The sequence below is a fragment of the Ammospiza nelsoni genome, chromosome 4 (assembly GCF_027579445.1).
Source record: "Ammospiza nelsoni isolate bAmmNel1 chromosome 4, bAmmNel1.pri, whole genome shotgun sequence".
Classification (NCBI taxonomy): Eukaryota; Metazoa; Chordata; class Aves; order Passeriformes; family Passerellidae; genus Ammospiza; species Ammospiza nelsoni.
In genome coordinates, this window is record NC_080636.1 from 27,803,305 (window position 1) to 27,820,950 (window position 17,646).

At 42.8% G+C, this 17,646-nt stretch overlaps 1 protein-coding gene across 1 annotated transcript in view; it reads right to left on the reverse strand.

Annotated features, from left to right (window-relative positions):
* Nucleotides 1-14,971: 14,971 nt before the first annotated feature.
* Nucleotides 14,972-17,646, reverse strand: part of KDR (kinase insert domain receptor) — a 30,481-nt gene continuing 27,806 nt past the window's right edge. Inside the window, exons 28-30 of the mRNA XM_059470283.1 lie at nt 17,545-17,641; nt 17,359-17,447; nt 14,972-16,508 (exon numbers count right to left, since the gene is read on the reverse strand). Of these exons, the coding sequence (XP_059326266.1) occupies nt 16,304-16,508; nt 17,359-17,447; nt 17,545-17,641 (391 nt within the window). The 3' untranslated portion in view covers nt 14,972-16,303. The remainder of the gene's footprint in view (nt 16,509-17,358; nt 17,448-17,544; nt 17,642-17,646) is intronic.

Below are 17,646 nucleotides of genomic sequence, written 5' to 3' on the forward strand. Positions count from 1 at the left end.
TTCCTTCTGAAAGGTGATTCCTAAAACAACTTCAATCAAAAGACGTGCAAAGATGAATGATGATTTTCTTCTTCCAAGGCTCTTTCAACCCTTGTTTAGGGTGCCTTTCTTCAGTCAGGCTCAGGTTTATTATGAACGAATCCCTGGTTTCTTGCCATTAATTGCAACTTTTTATTCGTCAAAGATCCTTAGTTTTACTGTGTAAATATTACACCTCAAGATTAGGTCATTGCCAGTCATCTTGTTAACTGGATAAACACCGTGCCTTATTTTCAGAGCATGCTGCTTAATTCCAGGACAGATGAGTGTTGACATCCAAACAATGATAGTAAAATTAGTTTGTTCATGTGCAACCCTTATCCTAGAAGTGCTTGAGCATGGCTTGGTGTTAAAGCCTTGTCCCCCCAAGCACATCCCACTTCATCTCTGTTGGCCCCTGGGGCTTGCCCCTTCTGGTTAGATGTGAAGCCCTGGCCAGCCAGAGTGAGCTCCATCCTGGTCACACTTCTCAGGTAATTTGCTACAAGGGCTGTGTGGAAATAGATAATAAAGGCAAAAGAAATCAAGGCTTCCAACTACCCAAACTGGCTGGATGACAGAGAGTAAAACACTCTTTTATAATCTTTATCTCTTCCCAAGCCTGATCTCTTCCCAGGATCTGACTATAACATGCAGCTTGGCCAGCTCACAAAGTCATCCTTCACACCACTTATTTTTCACTCCATTTTACTGCACTCCCTCAGTGTCTCTGGGTAGCAGGGCCAGCTGGGCAGAAACAAGTCTGCTACCCTGCCCAGTTATCTTTACCTGTTCTCACTCCATTCAGGAGCTGATGGGCATCATTTTCCCAGGCCAGTTGTCTTCATCCCGAGCCCACAATTGATGACTTCTCACCTTACTCACCAGGGAGAGAAAAGGGAATGATCAAGCATGAATCCAAACTCCGCTATTTCCCCACAAATGTGAGTTGGCTTGTTACAAAACTTCTCTCCTCTTATGCTCCCTTGTAAAATCTTGAAACGCTAATCAAAATAAATAAAAATTACCACTAAGAGTAAAAACACCACAGGAACTTGACTTAGATGATCAGATAAATGCAAGCTAATAGGAGCAGAAGGAGAAGAAATTGTGTTTACCTAGTGAGGAATGCAGTGTTTGGAAATATCAAGCTGTTTACAAAGCACATCATTCCTTTTAAGAATGGATCAACACCTGATGCAAAAATAAGATTCCATTTTTTTGGAGAAACTCACCAAATGCTTTGAAAAGGGGCTCTAGCACAGCCTCTAAACCATGAAGCAGAAAAAGACACAGGACACCTTGGTTCTTTGTAGGTGTTTGTGGAAGGTTCCTGCTAGCCCACACTAGCTCTTTCCTCCATCATCTCAGGATCTTGCTTGAGATGGCCTGGAATGGTATGACCTTCCCCAGCCCTTCTGTCCAACACATCTCTCTCTCTATTATATCTCAAATTCCCTGTGACACAACTGCATTTGAATGTACTTGTGAATTATGTGCCTGTGATTATTTTCAGGCATGGATGTCTCCCCAGAGTCAAAAAAGTGAGAACAGAGGCCATCATTATTCAAGGTGATGGTGCTGACAGGTCCCTGCCTCTTTCTTATTCCTTTTTGGAATGGTCGCTTTTAAGTTTTAGGACTGATTTAAGTGCATAGTCCTAACTTTTCATTTTTTTTTAAGAAGGGAAATGCTATAATATGTCTTTCAGCACAATTATCTTGAAATGATGCTGGTGAAATGACAACATTTCCATTCATTTCTAGGAGCAGAAGCTGACTTTCTTATTATCCTCATTTGCTGTTCATTATGATGGGAAGAAACCTGCTTAACTGATATACTAACTAATGCATGAGCAGGAGGTCATATAAAAGTAAGCAGTAGGAATAATGGTTGTAATGGTAGCAATCAGAAGCCAATAAAACACATCTGATGCTGACCTCAATTAACACCAACATGCTCTCTCATTTTAGCAGCAATATCAAGTGACTGCTACAACATAGTTAAAACCCAGAGCTCTGTTTTCAAGGGATGCTGGTGACAGTTCTGTTTTCAAAACAAACAATTAGAGGCCACAAATCGGGATACCAAGTTGAAACGTGGTCTCCCGAGGATCTCATGATCCTGAGCTTGAGCTGTCAGATAAACACAGTACTGCTACAGAGAGAGTCACATTGCTTTTCTCATTCCAGATGATAAACAGGTGTAACCTGCAATTTTAAAATCCTGCCAGGAGTGGAGCAAACATCTACAGCTGGGATGACACAGGCATTCTTCCAGTATATAAAGGCAGATAATATGAGATACTCGCTGAGCAGCAGGCTTAACCTTTGAGGTTAGAAAGTTCAAACCAATTTGTTGAGAAAAGCTAAAGGCTTATATTAACAAGTTGTAGAAAAGGTCTGGACAAGAAGAGGAACCTGGACTAACAGTGATATGGAAACTCCTACGATCAAGACCAGTATTTAGGGTGTACTCAGCATTTTGTTATTTTTTTAAAGGAATATTTTGAAAGCAAATCTTCCACTCTTGCTCATGGCTGAATTCTTTGATACCATCATAGCATGTGTAAGCCAGGATCCCTTCAGATGATGCCAGACAAAAGGGTGAGATCAAGAAACACGACGGCCATGCCCCAGCCACCTAAGGGCATGCAGGCTCTGAGTCAGATCAGGAAAGGTTCAAAGCAACCTCCTCACCCCACACACAGTTTGGTCACCGAGTCCTTGGTACCAGCTCATGAATCATGCTGCATCAATGACAAAGTTTTAGAGACAATTCCTGTTAGTTGACAAATCCAAGAGTACTTATTTACAAAAAAATTACTCAGATACAATGGCAAAAAAACCAAGAGATGTTCTCCAGGATGATGAAAGGCTTACTGACCTTCCAATAGAGTCAATTTGAGCCTGCACCTTTCCTTATGCATCATTGGCATTTGCAAAGGAGGATATTTCCCACACAGCAGAGTTTTTCCCAACATGCCTGTCCTTCCTAGGATAATATCTCTGCAAAAATGCTCTCAGAAAAATCTTGAACCAAATAAAACCAGGCATGTCTTTTCTATGGGTCATAACTGCATGGGGAAGCCCTAGCACTTCTAAGTATCCAGGCACTTTTTCTGAGCTTTCCAAGGAATGAAATATGAAATTACATGTACTGGTCTCCTCCCAGTACCTGAAAGGCAATAGGGTCTGTGTGATGGGGTAATGTATGTGAGGATGTAACTGTGACTCTGGCTGGGCTGGCTGCTGCTTTCTACATTGACTGCAGCAGAAAGCTCATGAAGGTCAGTGCAGAGTCCAAACACAGTCCAAAGTCAGAAAATCCAAGAATTAAGCATTGTTAGTATGAGTGGGTGATTAATAATACAGCATTAATTGCTAAAAAGCCATCTATGGATGGAAAGAGGAGTGTGGTGTGACTCTCTGGGATGGTCCTGCGCATGGCCAGAATTTGGACTCAATGATCCTTGTGGGTCCCTTCCAACTCAGCATATTCTGTGATTCTGTGATAGAGACATTTTTCATTTGGGTTGTAAATAGCTGCACACCTCCTTCCTTAGGACATCCCACTTGTTTCCCAGTTATTCCTGCTGCAGATATTGAGGCATATTTAAGTGTATTTCCTATGGTGTGGATTGAAGCATCTAGCTAGATTTTAGGTTTTGGTATTGAATCCTCTCTAAATGAAAAGATCATCTCCTTTGAGTCAACATATCACCTGGACAGGAGCAACAGAAACTTAAGAGTCAGGTGTCATCTATAGTTTGATCATTTAAGCTTGCTTCTTGATATCTATTAATCATCATAGCCAGAGCTTTATTTCTCATCTAGTATCATATAGACACATTGAATAGAAAATGTAAGAGATTAGACCCCTGTGGTAGAAGATCTTGCAGGGCTGGGGACCAACCACCTCAAAATATTTTCTTGGCTTTCGGGGTTAAAGGATTGAAGTGACTCTGGTCCCTCAAGAAGCTGTAGCTCAGTCCAGAGAGATGCAAGGTTCCCTCTGTATGATATTTGAAAAGTCAGTGAAACTGGGAGAGGCCTCTCTCTAGTGACTGGAGAAAAGCAAATACTACACACACATGGTCAGAAAAGACCAGAAAGGACAATCCAGTGCACTGCAGACAATCAGTCTCACTTTGATCCCTGGGAAAACTTTGAAACAAGTACTCTTGGAAGATTTTTTTGGCATATAAAGGAATGAAGGTGATTGGTATCAGTTAGCATGGACTGAAGAGTGGTGAGTCATGCCTGATCAACCTGATTTCTTCTGTGATAAAATAACTGCAGGTTATTTTATTTGCAGGTGCCTTTGGTGAGGCTTTTGAGGCTGGCACTCACAACGATCTTGCATCCCATGTTAGAGCTGTACAGTCTGGATGAGTAGATAACTAGAGGGCTGAAAAAGTGGTTGGATAACCAGGCTTTGAGGGTTAATGGGTCATCCTCCACCTAGAAGCTGATAATAAGTGGGGCGTACCACAGGTGTCCTTCCTGTAAACTCTTGTTGTGTTTAACATCTTTATCAATGTCTCAAAGAGGGTGGTGAAGTCCACTGTCATCTGATCTCAGAGTTGGCCATGCTTCAGCAGGAGGCTAGAGGAGAGACCTTCTGCAGTCCCTCCAAACCTCAGTTATCCCAAGATCCTGTGGGAAGACATTAAATGCAATTCGTGCTGTTCCTTCAGAGAGTATTAACCTTTAAAATGTAGCATGCATCAGCATTCTTTGCACTTCATCACAGTGCCTGCTGCAGGTAATTTCCTTTTCTGTTTTTCCATGTTGTGGGTATGTCCATCACAGAAGACCATGATGGGTCAAATGGCTTTGTTGCTCACAGTTCACATGCTGAAGCTGAGGTTTGGTTTTCTCTCTGGCTTTACTCATGCAACGAATTTCAGCACTTGGCTCTCACTTCATATATTCTAGCTGTCTCTATGATTTCAAATCAGCACAAGGTTTTCCATCTAAGGGGTTAAAAAGAGAAGCAATATTCCAGCACTAATGAGTCAAATACTATAGCTCAAAAAGGCCTGTGTGTCCTGAAATAGACTGGAGAGGATCAGTGCTGTAACCAAGTTTCCGTGTGAACCTCTGACTTTTATAAATACCAGAGACTCTTTCCTTTCAGATCCCAAGTTTACCTTCCTCATCTGGCTTGTTGCTTCCTTTAGCTGCATTGGGAGGGGACTGCTGTTTTGTAGGGAGAAGCCTGGGTTATTGTTGTCTAATTGGCCTTGTTTTTTCCACAGATACTGTCCCATGGGCTTCAGAAACTGTGAGGCCACTGAAAGGTGATTTTTCTATGCACAGTTCTTGCCAAGACAGCAACACTTAAAATATTGGCTGGTTTAAAATCCAAGGTGAAACACTCTTGAGTTACAATGAGGATAAAGTTTCACACAGCTCTTTCTGCAGGATGATGTTCCTCCCAAGGAGGAGGTTTATATGAGGGCAAAAATCCTGTGAACTTCAAAGAAAGCTGGTTCCCTGGACTCTCTAAAAAATGTATTTGGTCATTGTGGTATAATATGTATGGCATTTAACTTTTTGCATAACCTCACTCCGATGGTTCTTGCAGACCTGGGGCAGGAAATCACTCTAATATGATCACACTGTCTGCCTGTCCTCCCTTCCTGCCCCCTGCAATAACCTTTTGGTCAACTAACTACTTGAATCTACTCATTTTCCATTTTGTTATTTTATATATAGTCTAGTGGTAGGGAAAGACTTCAGATGGAGTTTGTGATTTAATAGGCACTACAAAATCTGATGGCAAGAGCAGGAGCCATAGCTAGTTCAGCTTCACTGTTCTAGGCTTAGAGGGCAGACCTATCTGCTTTCCCCTTTTCTTTCAGTCTCAGGTAATATTAGCATATTCTTCTTCTAATGTGTTTTATTTTAACATGTCCTTGTTTACAGAGAGCCAAGTTGAGAGAAAATCAGACGTAACTGGAGTTTTCCCTACTGCCTTCCTAGCAGAACAGCAAATGTTTGTTCCCAGGGGCTGATTAGTTCCTGCTTTGACAATGCCAGTCACAGTCTTGCTGGCATCTCCATCTATTCCCAGCAATAAGGAAAGCTATACCAGATTCCTAGAGTTTTGCTCTAGAGCTAGCTGGGAGGATGACTGAAATGTTAAGGTGTCAGAGTGTGTGTGAAACAAAGGAATAAGGAAGAAAAAACCTATTTGAATAGTTAACACCTACGATCTAATCTTAGAGTTTTAAGGTAGAGCATTTTTAAGGGAGAGTAAAACTTGTTTACAAGCTCATATCATACCTCTCACATGGGAGAAGACTTAAAGTGAGCCAGTGACTTGCTGGAAAAGGACACAGATAGTAGTGAGGTGTCAGCTGAAACAGGGAGCTGGGTTTCCCAGAGGGCAGCTTTATCAGGCTGTCTGCTCTGTTTCTTCCCTTCCCTTTCTCCCCTTCTTCAGCCTTATGGGAAAGGCCTGGAAGAAGTCAGACAGGTTCACTGCTGTCTTACAGCCTTGTGAAGGCGTCTTACCTGTACTGCCTGACATGGTCTGTGCAGCCCCTGGATCCAGATCTCTCACATGCCTGCTGTGCATGGGCTGGCAGATATTGGTGCTTGTCTGCACTAAATACCAAGCTGCAAATCTGACAGGTTGTTTCTGCTCAGGCTCATATTCAGGGCAGTTATTCATTTGTTTGCAGAGAGGCTGTGGATGCACAAGTCCCACCAGCTGTAGGGCTGAGCTCAGTGTATCTATCTATGTTTTGTCCCAAGGCCAGAATATTGACTATCTCTTAAAGGCTGATGCCACAGGGCAACATCCAAAGACACCAAAGTAAACAGCCTTTACTGTCATGGACTTTCAGCAGTTGTTTAGAATTTCCATGCTTTAGCCTCAAGGAAATTTTTCCCTGTAAAGTTACTAGGTACACAGGCATCCCAATGGTGTCAATGAGCTTTCCCTCTCTGTGCATTGCTGAGCATGGTCTTGTGTTGTGTTCAGTGAACTTTGAGCTAGAAACATGGAGTGATAAGAAAAATATGATTTAGTTTTTCCTTTATGAATTATCAATTTACATTCACCTTTTGGTTTTTTCCATCTTAAAAAAAAATGGTAAACAGGTTGACTTCTTCACCAAAATTGTGTGGAAATACAGGATATATATATTTAGCACCAGTCAATCTGTTCAGAATGAGTAGGAAACCCATCAGTTCCTGAGGCTGTAATAGATTTCCTCTGCACAACATGTCAGGAGCCTGATGGAGCTGAGGATATTCTGCCTGTGTACTTGAAATGTCAGGAATGCAGTGTTTATTTGCAGCAAAAAGGCTGAAAATCAGGGCCTAAAGTCTCTCACCCAGAGGTTACATGACTCTTCAACAAGCTGCTGAGACAGACACAGGCTGTGCAGCTGGTACCTGGTGGGATGAAGCATTGCTGAAATCAAACTGCAGGGTACAGCCACCCGTGTGAGGCGTCTGTGACAGGGGCTGGTCCACTGCCCTTCACCCTCTCTTTGGAGGCACGCTCATTTTCCAAGGGCTTGGAGCCACTTACAGCAATTTTAGCAGAATTTGTTTTACCCATGCATACAATGCTCTTTGCTGAGCACTTTAAGCGTGTGTTGGAAAACACACATTTATCTTCTTTTACATGCAGCTCAGAAACTGTAACTCTTGCAGAGAATTAGTGTCAAGACACTGTTTTAGTTAACAATAAGAGCTTACAAGTTCACTTATAAAAGCTTCAGGGGGTCATATTGCAGTACACCAAAGCACCCTTCTGGGAGCTTTAGCAGTTGACAGTGGAATCCAAAGTAACAGTAAATCAGCAGGATAAGCACATAGAAAACTTCTCCCAAACACCCTCTCTCAGTTTCCCGTGATTTGCAGCTCAGAGATTTCCTGAACTTGTGATGTGTTTTATATATTTAGTACCTCTGAATGCTTTCTTCTTCCATTAATTTGCTTAATAGTTTGCTCAACTGATGTAATTTTTTACAACCTGTGGGAAATAATTTCACAAGTTTACTGAGCACAGATGAAAGCTATTTTAATTTATTTGTAGCTGATGCTCACTAGTTCTTGTGCTGGAAGAGACAGAGAACCAGTTTTTCCCTACAACTCTATTTCTGTAAGACACAACCTATGTGAGGCGTGAGCAAAATATTATCTATTCTCTGTATTATCTTATTCTCTGTAACACAAATAAAAGGAATACAGAGAACTCTTTTGATGAAGAATTTTACACATCTGAAGGAATATCTTCAGGTTTACTTGAAGTTCTTTCAGCTGCTGAAGAAAACACATGAACAGAGTGGACAGAGGGAAATGTCTTTCCTACCATTTCAGAAAATGCCCCAGATGGGAGCAGTGGGTCTCTCTCCCCCATCTGCAGCTCACAGCCACACAGACACACTGTGCTACATCTGAAAAAGGTTGCAGGGGTTTTAGTTTCACAAGCAGTGTTAGCTGGAGGAAGGACTGAAGCTGTGCCTCTCCACTACTGCCAGCATCCACAGCTTTCCCTCCTGCAGCTGCCACATCCCTTTTTGTAGCTGTGTTGCTCAGTAAACCATGTCCTGGGAGCTGAGTTCAAACTAACCTGAGAAAACCAATCAACCAACCAAATAACCCCACCCCAATTTGTTTTCCAGTCAGCTCTATCCTCTGCTGGCACAAAAACAGAACATGGGGTAAGGGTTAAGTCCAAGAGTCCTAAGCCAAAGTTAGAGAGTTTCTTCTGGTGAAAAAACTGCCCAATTCTGACACTTAATGTCAGAGTAAATGTCAGAGAATTTTGGGTTGAGCTATACTGAAAGTATCTAAGCTTGTTTCACAAGTACGGCCTGTGAAGCAAGACCTGCCTAGGATGTACCTTGCATTTTTTTTACCATGATATTTAAGCTTTGATGAACTCTAATATGCCCAAACCTAATAATATGCTCTTAATAAAGAAAAATAAAAAGCACTTCATCAACTCAGATGAGAAATCTATCACAGATACTTCTGTGGCAAAGTGTTCATCATTAGGCTAGTGAATTTTGGGAATAATTGACAAATATGTTTATGATATGGTGATTTGAATATACATATTTAGATTAATATATTAATTTGCTTGAAAGCTATGTAGTGGTCAGGAATTTTAATGATATTTAGGAGTCAGAAGGGGGAAAAAATTTTAAACATACAGCAATGTTTTTCTACAGTCTACTTGTAAAACTGTTAATTAAATTCATATTAATTAAATTAATTTAAGACTGTGGGCAGATTTTGCAACCTTTTCTTCAATGTCTAAAGCATCTATCTCATCATGCAAAGACCAGTTTCAGCAGAATTATAAAGATTCCTCCTTATTTGCTTTCAAAGCTGTCCCCATAACAGACTCTACAAACTATAGCTATTAAGGGACACTGCATGATACAATATTGATTTCTCTAATAGCTATATAATTATACTGAGAAGCAAATTGCTAATAAAACTCAATAATCCTCCTGAAAAATTAGCAACATTAGCCCGGGAGCAGGCTGGAAATGACTAAAGCCATTGTTCTGATAGCATTAGCAAACACACATTAATAATTGTATTGCTTTAGCTGCGCACTCCCTGCTGCTTTAGTACTTAACTATACTGAAATGCTAAATAGTTGTTGCCAGTTTAAGAAGTTTATCAGACAATATAAAGATGTCTTTGTGATTGTAATAAAAAACTACACATAAGTGCACCTAAAAAGTTCTGCTGGTGCAGTTATCTCCTAAGAGCTCCGTTTATGGGTATTACCCAGAGTTTAAAGAGAGCTTTTATACCCCTGAGTCTTAACTCAGTAAGTAACTGATAAGATAGGCCTGGCTTTCCCTCTCCTTGGCTGGTTCACGGTGCTGCTGTTTGTGCTGCATTGCAGTCATCCAGCCCCTGCCTGCTGCCTCTTATCCCTCCGTGCAGCCAGCCAGGAGCCAGCACAAACAGCCTGGGAGCAGGGCGACGCTGCCCACGGGGACCAGCCCAGCCCAGCCCCTGGAAACCTTCCACCAGCCAAAAATAGCAGCGCTGGGAAGGTGCTGGCAAAGCTGCCTCTTGACATTGACCGATGCTCCCCAATGCTGCGGTCTGTCCGTCTGTCCATCTGTCCTCTGGACAAGGCACGGCCCTCTGCTGCCTGTCCCACAGCCTCCTTCCTCCCCACGGAAACCCCAGATCTTGTGGAGACCTGCTTGGGAATTATGCCAGACAGATGTCACCTTCTCACCGAGGGGCCCTGTTTACAGGTTTGGGGAGATGCAAACACATTTTACAGGAATACTCTGACTTCAAAGGGAAAGACTGGGGGATAGCTGTCCATAAAATCCACAATGAAAGTGAGTGGGGAAAACTTGATCAATATGCTGGAAAGTAGCTTGGGCCATGAAGTGAAAATGTGCATGCAAACAGCTCTTGCTGTGGGAAATTGCAGATGTTAAGGGTTACGCATGAGTTCAAAAAGTGGAAAATCCATCAAAGGATATTAAACATAAGGGCCCATTGCTGGTTCAGATGCCTTGCCCAACTGATCAGCTCTTAAACTGTAGCCTGAACATGGTGAACAGAGAAATAAATGGAGCGAGTCTACAAGTGAAAACCTGGAAAACTTCAGGAATTATCCTTCCTAGGAATAAAGGGGCATATTTCTGCATGAAATATGCACTATAAAGCAGCCTCTACATATCTAGCAGAAAGCAGTGCTGGTATTCCAATCCAACAGTGCAAACTGAAGGTCTCTAACAACTAAATCCCCTTGTTCTTCCTCAGTTCCTGGTGCTAAAGCACAACTCTCCAGGACCTATGCATATTTGAAAAGGATATACACAATTATTAAAACTTTCTTTGGGTCCTCTCCCCTGCTCCATGCAATGCAGCAGTGCCCAGCCCAGGCAGCGTGTCAGTCCCCAAACCAAGGCCACTGCTGCGTGCTGGGCCCCATCAGCTGCAGAGTTAACCAGGTCCAGTACACTGGGAATGGGTGGTGGGAAACACCCTGCCATCTTCAGTCTCAAACGAGTCTGATAGAGGTAAAACATGACACATAACCTTTGCTGCTGCAGTACATGACACAACAGGGGAGTGGAATGCACCAAGAAGTGCAAGAAACTCCAGCAACCAGACATGACTTGCATTGCTCTGGTTATTCCTGGATGGGGAGATGCTGCAGCTGAAGGTGTGCCTCCAGCACATGCAGAGGTTACCCTGTGGCTGACATCCTGCTAGTGACCTGGGTGCCAGCAGCACAGACTTTGCTGTGCCCCACTGTCATGGCACCATCACAATAATTCTGGACCAAGCAGAGGTCCAGGCTGCCAAACCCTCACTGCTGCTTAGCTGGGCAGGACGAAAACTACCTTACATTTTTCTACAATGAGTGGCAATCATGCTTCTTACTGTAGTGTGAAAACAGAGCAAGAGAAATAAAAATAAACTCTCTTTGTGAAACCATTGCTAACCACACCATTTAGCATGACTATACTGAAAGAGAGAGCAGCATGGAGCCCAGAGAAACAGTTTTGCAGGATGGTGAACAAATTCAGCTTTCCTTGAAAAAGATAACTGAACTTCATTTCATATGTTCCACCCTTTGAGAAAGTCTTTTTTTTTTTTGACCAGGACTTAGGAAACCACATGGCACTGCCATTTAATGTGGCACCAGCAGCTGTGTCTGACATTAAAGTTGGGTCTGGAAATTGAATTAATTTCCCCCCCACTCCTCCCCAAAACTTACAGAGCAGTCATCATTCACCATAACATGTCATCCCAACAAGCTGCAGGGCAGAGATACCTCACATTTGAGCCAACTGGTGGCAGCCAGTGAACAATGTCTAGGTAACCAGAACACCCTTCATCATGGATCTGATAGGTTTAACAGCTAATTAAACCTGTGTAGGGATTAGGCTTTACATTGTACAGTTTTATGGCAACAAAACCTGAGCTTCCTAAGATTACACTGAGCAGCTCCTTATCTCTGATGCAGAGATGTTTATCAGCACCATATGTTACAAGCCCCTGCTATGTTTCCCAATGACCTTCTGGGACTTAATCAGCCTGAATGTCAGGGGTTGAGGAGCTGAGGACATATATTACAACACAGAATGCAGCACTCAGCCAGGCAGAATAAAAATACAGGGCAGAAGTCCAAAGAAAAGGTCTTTGTTGGTTAACTTCTGTCCCTAATAAATTTGTCAATTAGAAAGAACAAACGTTAACTTTGTTTTCCTTGCCCTTGCTGTTGCTCTGTGAGGTCCCACACTGCGAGGTAACACAGGGTGTGTACTCAAGTACCAGTGATGAGGGGAAACCTCAGATGATTCATGGTTTGGGAATGTTTTGCATAAAAATAGCAAATTCCAGCTTTATATCTGGAGGCTATCCACGCTACCCAGTTATGTTTTCCAGTCTTGGAACTATAAAAAGAGATGCCATGGAGAGGAAATTTTTGTCCCCAGTGTCTGCAGCTCTGATTGTAGTGATTTTAGTCACATGCTGCTTTTAATAAGCACTCTGAACTAATAAGCACTTAAGAATTAATAAGCATTCTGTCCCAAAAGTATCCAGGCATGGTCTTTTGGGATGACCACATCAGAAGACATGGAGTATCATCCTAACACTTTTATTCTCATGTGAAATGCACTTGTTTGCAATTGGAGACGCATTAATAAGAAAAGCTTAGGCAAGGACTGGATTTGCCAGGACATTTCCATGCAAATGATGAGATACATGTTACAGTATCTCCTGCAGGGAGAAGGACCCACCTACTATTCCTGAACACCCCTGCATTCTTCAGGTGGGCTGTGTTTACATTGATAAGGCTGACATGAGCCATCTCCAAGGCATGACACTGCCTATTTCTGGCATGGCTGTGCTTGATTGCCCAATCCTAACCCACCAGCAATTACTGCTCACTCTGGCAGCTCCTCTGAACAAGACAAGTCAATCCCATCACTGCTTCTCCTCACTCCAGCCCAGCTGCTCACAGTGATATGTTTGGATACATAATTTCCTAAGTGTCCCTTCTATTTATTCTAGCTCACTGGGCTCAGATCCAGGCTGAATTTCATGGATAAGGATGCTGATCCAAATGTTGACACTTTGCTGCATGGCTGCAGGATAGAGATAAAGCTGGGACTGGTTTGCAAGGCATTTGCAAATCTGTGCATTATATGTCTGTTGTTTAATTGAAAATATCCCGTTTGGAATTCAAAGCATCTCAAAGACAGATGTGGCATGACTAGGGTTTAGCTGAATGTGCTGTATTCAGAATACAACAAAAAGTCCAGGTGTTTTAAAGGATGTAATGGCCATGGTTCAAGAAAAGAATTGTGTTACTGGATGCCAAAGATATGAACACATTTATAGAACCTTTGCTTGCTTCTGACAGCGATTATATGGTGTGGGTTGATTTTTTTTTTGTTTTTAGAAACTAATTTCCTTTACAAAAGCAGATGTGTGCTAGTTGCCACATTTTGCAGGCATATTTAAAACTATTTGGACCCAGCAGAGAGTTTAATTGGCTGACAAGGATTGTAAGTGTGAACTTAGTAACTGATATGGCTATGTCTTGAAACTTCATTAGTCTGCATTGTGGTGGGAGGCTCTTCCAAAGGTACTGTGAGCACACAGATATCTGACTGTGTGTATGTGGCACATATCGTGTGTTACACCAAGCTGGAGAAGGAAAAAACTACAAAATGAGACGTCTAAATGGAACATCCCAAACCTTGAGGAATGCAGGTCTGGGGCAGATGGATATCAATGACGCATCTTCCTCTCCTCCTCAGTGTCAGGACTCTCTAATATATGGCTCATCGAGGTCCTGCCAGCGTCAGTATTTCATGTCCATTGTGTAATAATACATAGAAGAGCACTTTCATTAAAAACATTGAAAAATATTACAGAGGGGGGATGTTAAAGGATGTAGCATCGTCTGTTGCGCATACTCTGCTGGCTAGACTCTTGCCTGGGAAGCAAGGCAAATGCCAAATATATATGTGAAATCCTTCCTAGGAGCCCTTACGAATGATCTAGGAAGCCTCTTCCTTTTTTTCTGTCTGACCTCCCTGCTCCTGATTTCCTGGCTATAAAATGCTTTACATTTAGGGGGAGGAATGGAGAAACATTTACAGTTTAACATCTCATAACCTTGTATTTGGGTAATGCACATGTGTAGAGAGCATTAGTCCCATGTTCAGCCTGAGAAGAATTAAGCAGCAAGATCTCTCACTTCCTAGACAAATGTTCTCCCTATGCAGTAGCCTGTCTCATTTCAAACTACAATAAAGAGAAGCTGAATTAAAGTCTGCAATGTGTGGCTTAACTTCCCTTGCACTGTTTTGTAGCATAAGCTGTTAAGTCCCTAGCAGTGGACAGCCTTGCCCTCAGAACAAAGACCTACACAACGCAGAAGAGAAAGTCAAAAATTGGACAACAGAGTGAAAAGGTAGGAGATTTAAGTACAGGTTTAAAATAAAGGAAGACTTCACTGCACAAGAGCAGGGAAAACATTTAGTCTGTGAGAAGTGAGCTAGGAGAAACAAAAGTGGGAAAAGATGAATAAGGCTTTAAGGGAAAATGCCACTCCCCAGGCAAAAGCCACAATACAATTAGATCAACCATCCCCAAAGGAACATAATAAACTTTCTCAAGGGAAGATTCAGCTCATACAAGCAGTCTCTTCCTCTGACCATTTCTCTAAAGGTATTTATTGCCAACTGCTAAAAATCACTGAAGTTCCTTTACTACATATACCTACTACATGTTTGTAGATTTGAAACAAGTAGTACTTTAGAATCTTCCCTGTCAACAGATATAACAAAAGAAAACAAACCTACTTGTAGCCCCCAGGTCTAAATTTCCAGTCCCTTTTAATAAAGCAAAAAGTTTTAGCTATTAAAAAAATTTGTGACCTTTTCAATGCTACAGAACACAGATACAAAATGTGAATAGTAAAATATCTGTTATATAATATATATTTATATTTTAATATATTACATTTATTTCTACATAAAGAGGCTATAAATACTGTATATGCCTTATATTCATGATTCCCAGCATTTGACATTATAGTAAGTACAAACAAAAAAATACTTATAAAAATACAAAAAGAACTCAGTAGAAATAGCTTTACATTTGAAAATCTTGTAGTCCTCATTGTGTCTGTCAGTAGAGTTCTGGAACTACAAGAGCACAGGTAAGAAGTTGTCCAACAATTAGGCACAATTTCATCACTCGGAGAAGATCAGAGCTGCCACGAAACCAGTCACGGGTTCCCAAGGCTACATAAACTGAGATCTCTGCCACTGCAAACAGACTTTGAGTTTTCAAAGTGAAAAAGTCAGACCTAAATCTGAGGGAAGGGGAATGAGATGAGAAGGCAGGGTGCCCTCAGGATGCCCCACCAGAACCACAGTGCTTCCTGAGGTCCTGGAGTAAATGACATTGCCTTTTCTACCTGTTGCTGAGGCTGCCCAAGTGGTGATCTGAGGGGAGGGGAGTACTTTCTGCAGCAGTTTTGGGCAGCTCAGAGGCAGGCAGGCATGAGTGAGGGTGCTGGGGATGAAAGGGGAGCAGAGCCATCCTCAGAGGTCAGGCACGGCCCTGCTATTTGAGTCCCATCCCTTGGCTCAGTGCTCTGTCTTCTCCCTACTAACAAACTTCACTGAGAAAATGCAACTCATGAGGACTTGTACAGCAGCCTTTTTCCTCTGCCAAGGACAGAGACCATCACCCACACCTATATTTAGCCCAGCCTATGTTTAGTCTCAGGCCGTCAGAGTGCCAGAGCCTTGAGCTGGAGGTTCCTTTTTTTGTTTGTGAAGGTACAAGCAAGGAATAACTCTGAGAAACAAGAAGCCAGTGCCGTGCTGTTTCCTTCCTGGAGTCCAGCCACAAGGGGAAAACAAACAAAAAAAGCCCCACAAAAGCAGGGATGTGCCATTATTTCGTACAAGTAGGAACAGTTAAGTTGAATGCCGTGATGCCGCCCGCATCAGGCAGATGCTCCACATCACCAGGCTCAGCCTGTGCCATGGGGCTGGCGCAGCCCACACACCACGGCCAGGGCTCTGCTGGCACCCTCAGCCACCAGTGTCTCTTGAGGAAAGAGCCCGGCCTGGCACGGCGCAGTTTTGCTGCCAGATGCTTCTGCATCATCTTCGGGGAAAATTAGTGTCTTTTCTTAGTCCCATGGATGCCATCTTTCAGTACATGAAACCCGGATAGCAGCAGCCCAGGCAGTGCAGGCACATCCCAGGGGAGCTGGGGCTGCCAGCCTAGAGCGGCGCGGGGCTCTCGTAGGGGAGCCCGTGGGCGCGGCAGAGCGGCGGCGACGCCTCGGGCGCGCACAGGAGCTCGGTCTCCTTGCTGGAGTACACGGGGGTGTCCATGTCATCCGAGTGGTAGCCCGACTGGTACCCGCTCGTCTGGTTGGAGGCCTCGGACATGACGGACTCGTTACTCTTGCTGGGCACCAGCGTGCTGCAAAAAACAACCAGAAACGGGGCTGAGAGAGCTGTGTCTTCTGCAGGGCAGGTGGGCGACTCTGGATGGCAACTGCCTTCCATCACGGCAGCAACCAAAGCAAGAGGCTGTACTTAAACCTGGCTTCAAGCCTTTTTAAACATGCATTTGATTACAAGGAAAGACCTATTCATATGCCCTAACTTCACTAATGCATGAAAAAGATGTTTAATTTTATGATGATACAAGGAGTTGGATTGAGACCACAGATGAAATGGAGAGAAAGCTTGCAGAGGCTTTACATCAGCTGTGGTGCAATTGTAACTGCAGTATATCTTCATCTGCACTGAAGTTGTTCTGGAAAAAAATAATTCCTGGGAAGCTCTCAGAGAGCATATATGAGGTCTCAGCTTCATGAATGCTACTGTGCTTCCTGTGAACTGCACAATGAAACCCCTGTACTATGCTCTGAAAATACACCCAGGTACATCCTGAAAACTTGAGTCCCAGCTATTAGGGAAAAAAAAAAATAAAGCAAGCAAAAAACCAAGAGCTGTTCATCAGTTCAGACATGCTCAGCTGTGTGCACCAGCTCAGTGCCTTTGAGGGGTAATTGATGCTATTGCAGCTGATAAATACAAGTCCTTTCTGGGTGCTGACTGAGGCTTCCAAAAGCTGCATTACCTCCCCTCGCCTAACACCAAATGCAAGATGACCAGGTATATTAGGCACAATTTTGCTTTCTCTTTTTGAAAATACTTTAAGAAAAGTTTTTTTTCTTCTGGACAATTTTAGAAACCAATCATCAGTCTTCTGACATACTGCAGTAAAAGGTCATATTGAATTCTATGTGCAGCCCAAGCCTTACCTAAAGGGTATTTTCACTTGGTTTTCACTTTCTTCCAACGCCTTCAGCTCTTCAGATGCAAGAACCATCCCACTATCTGTCTGGTTTTCCTGCAAAGGTGTTGGAAATGCATTAAATGGAAAAATATTAAAGCCACAAAAAAAAAGCATTGACAGAAGGACAGTATGTACAAATAGACAAACTCACCTCCTGAACAACTTTTACAGTGGTTACCAATGGGACATCTTCAAATGTTTTCACGCTCGCAGGGCGGCTTTTTCTCTTGCTACCTTGTCGGTACTGACTGCA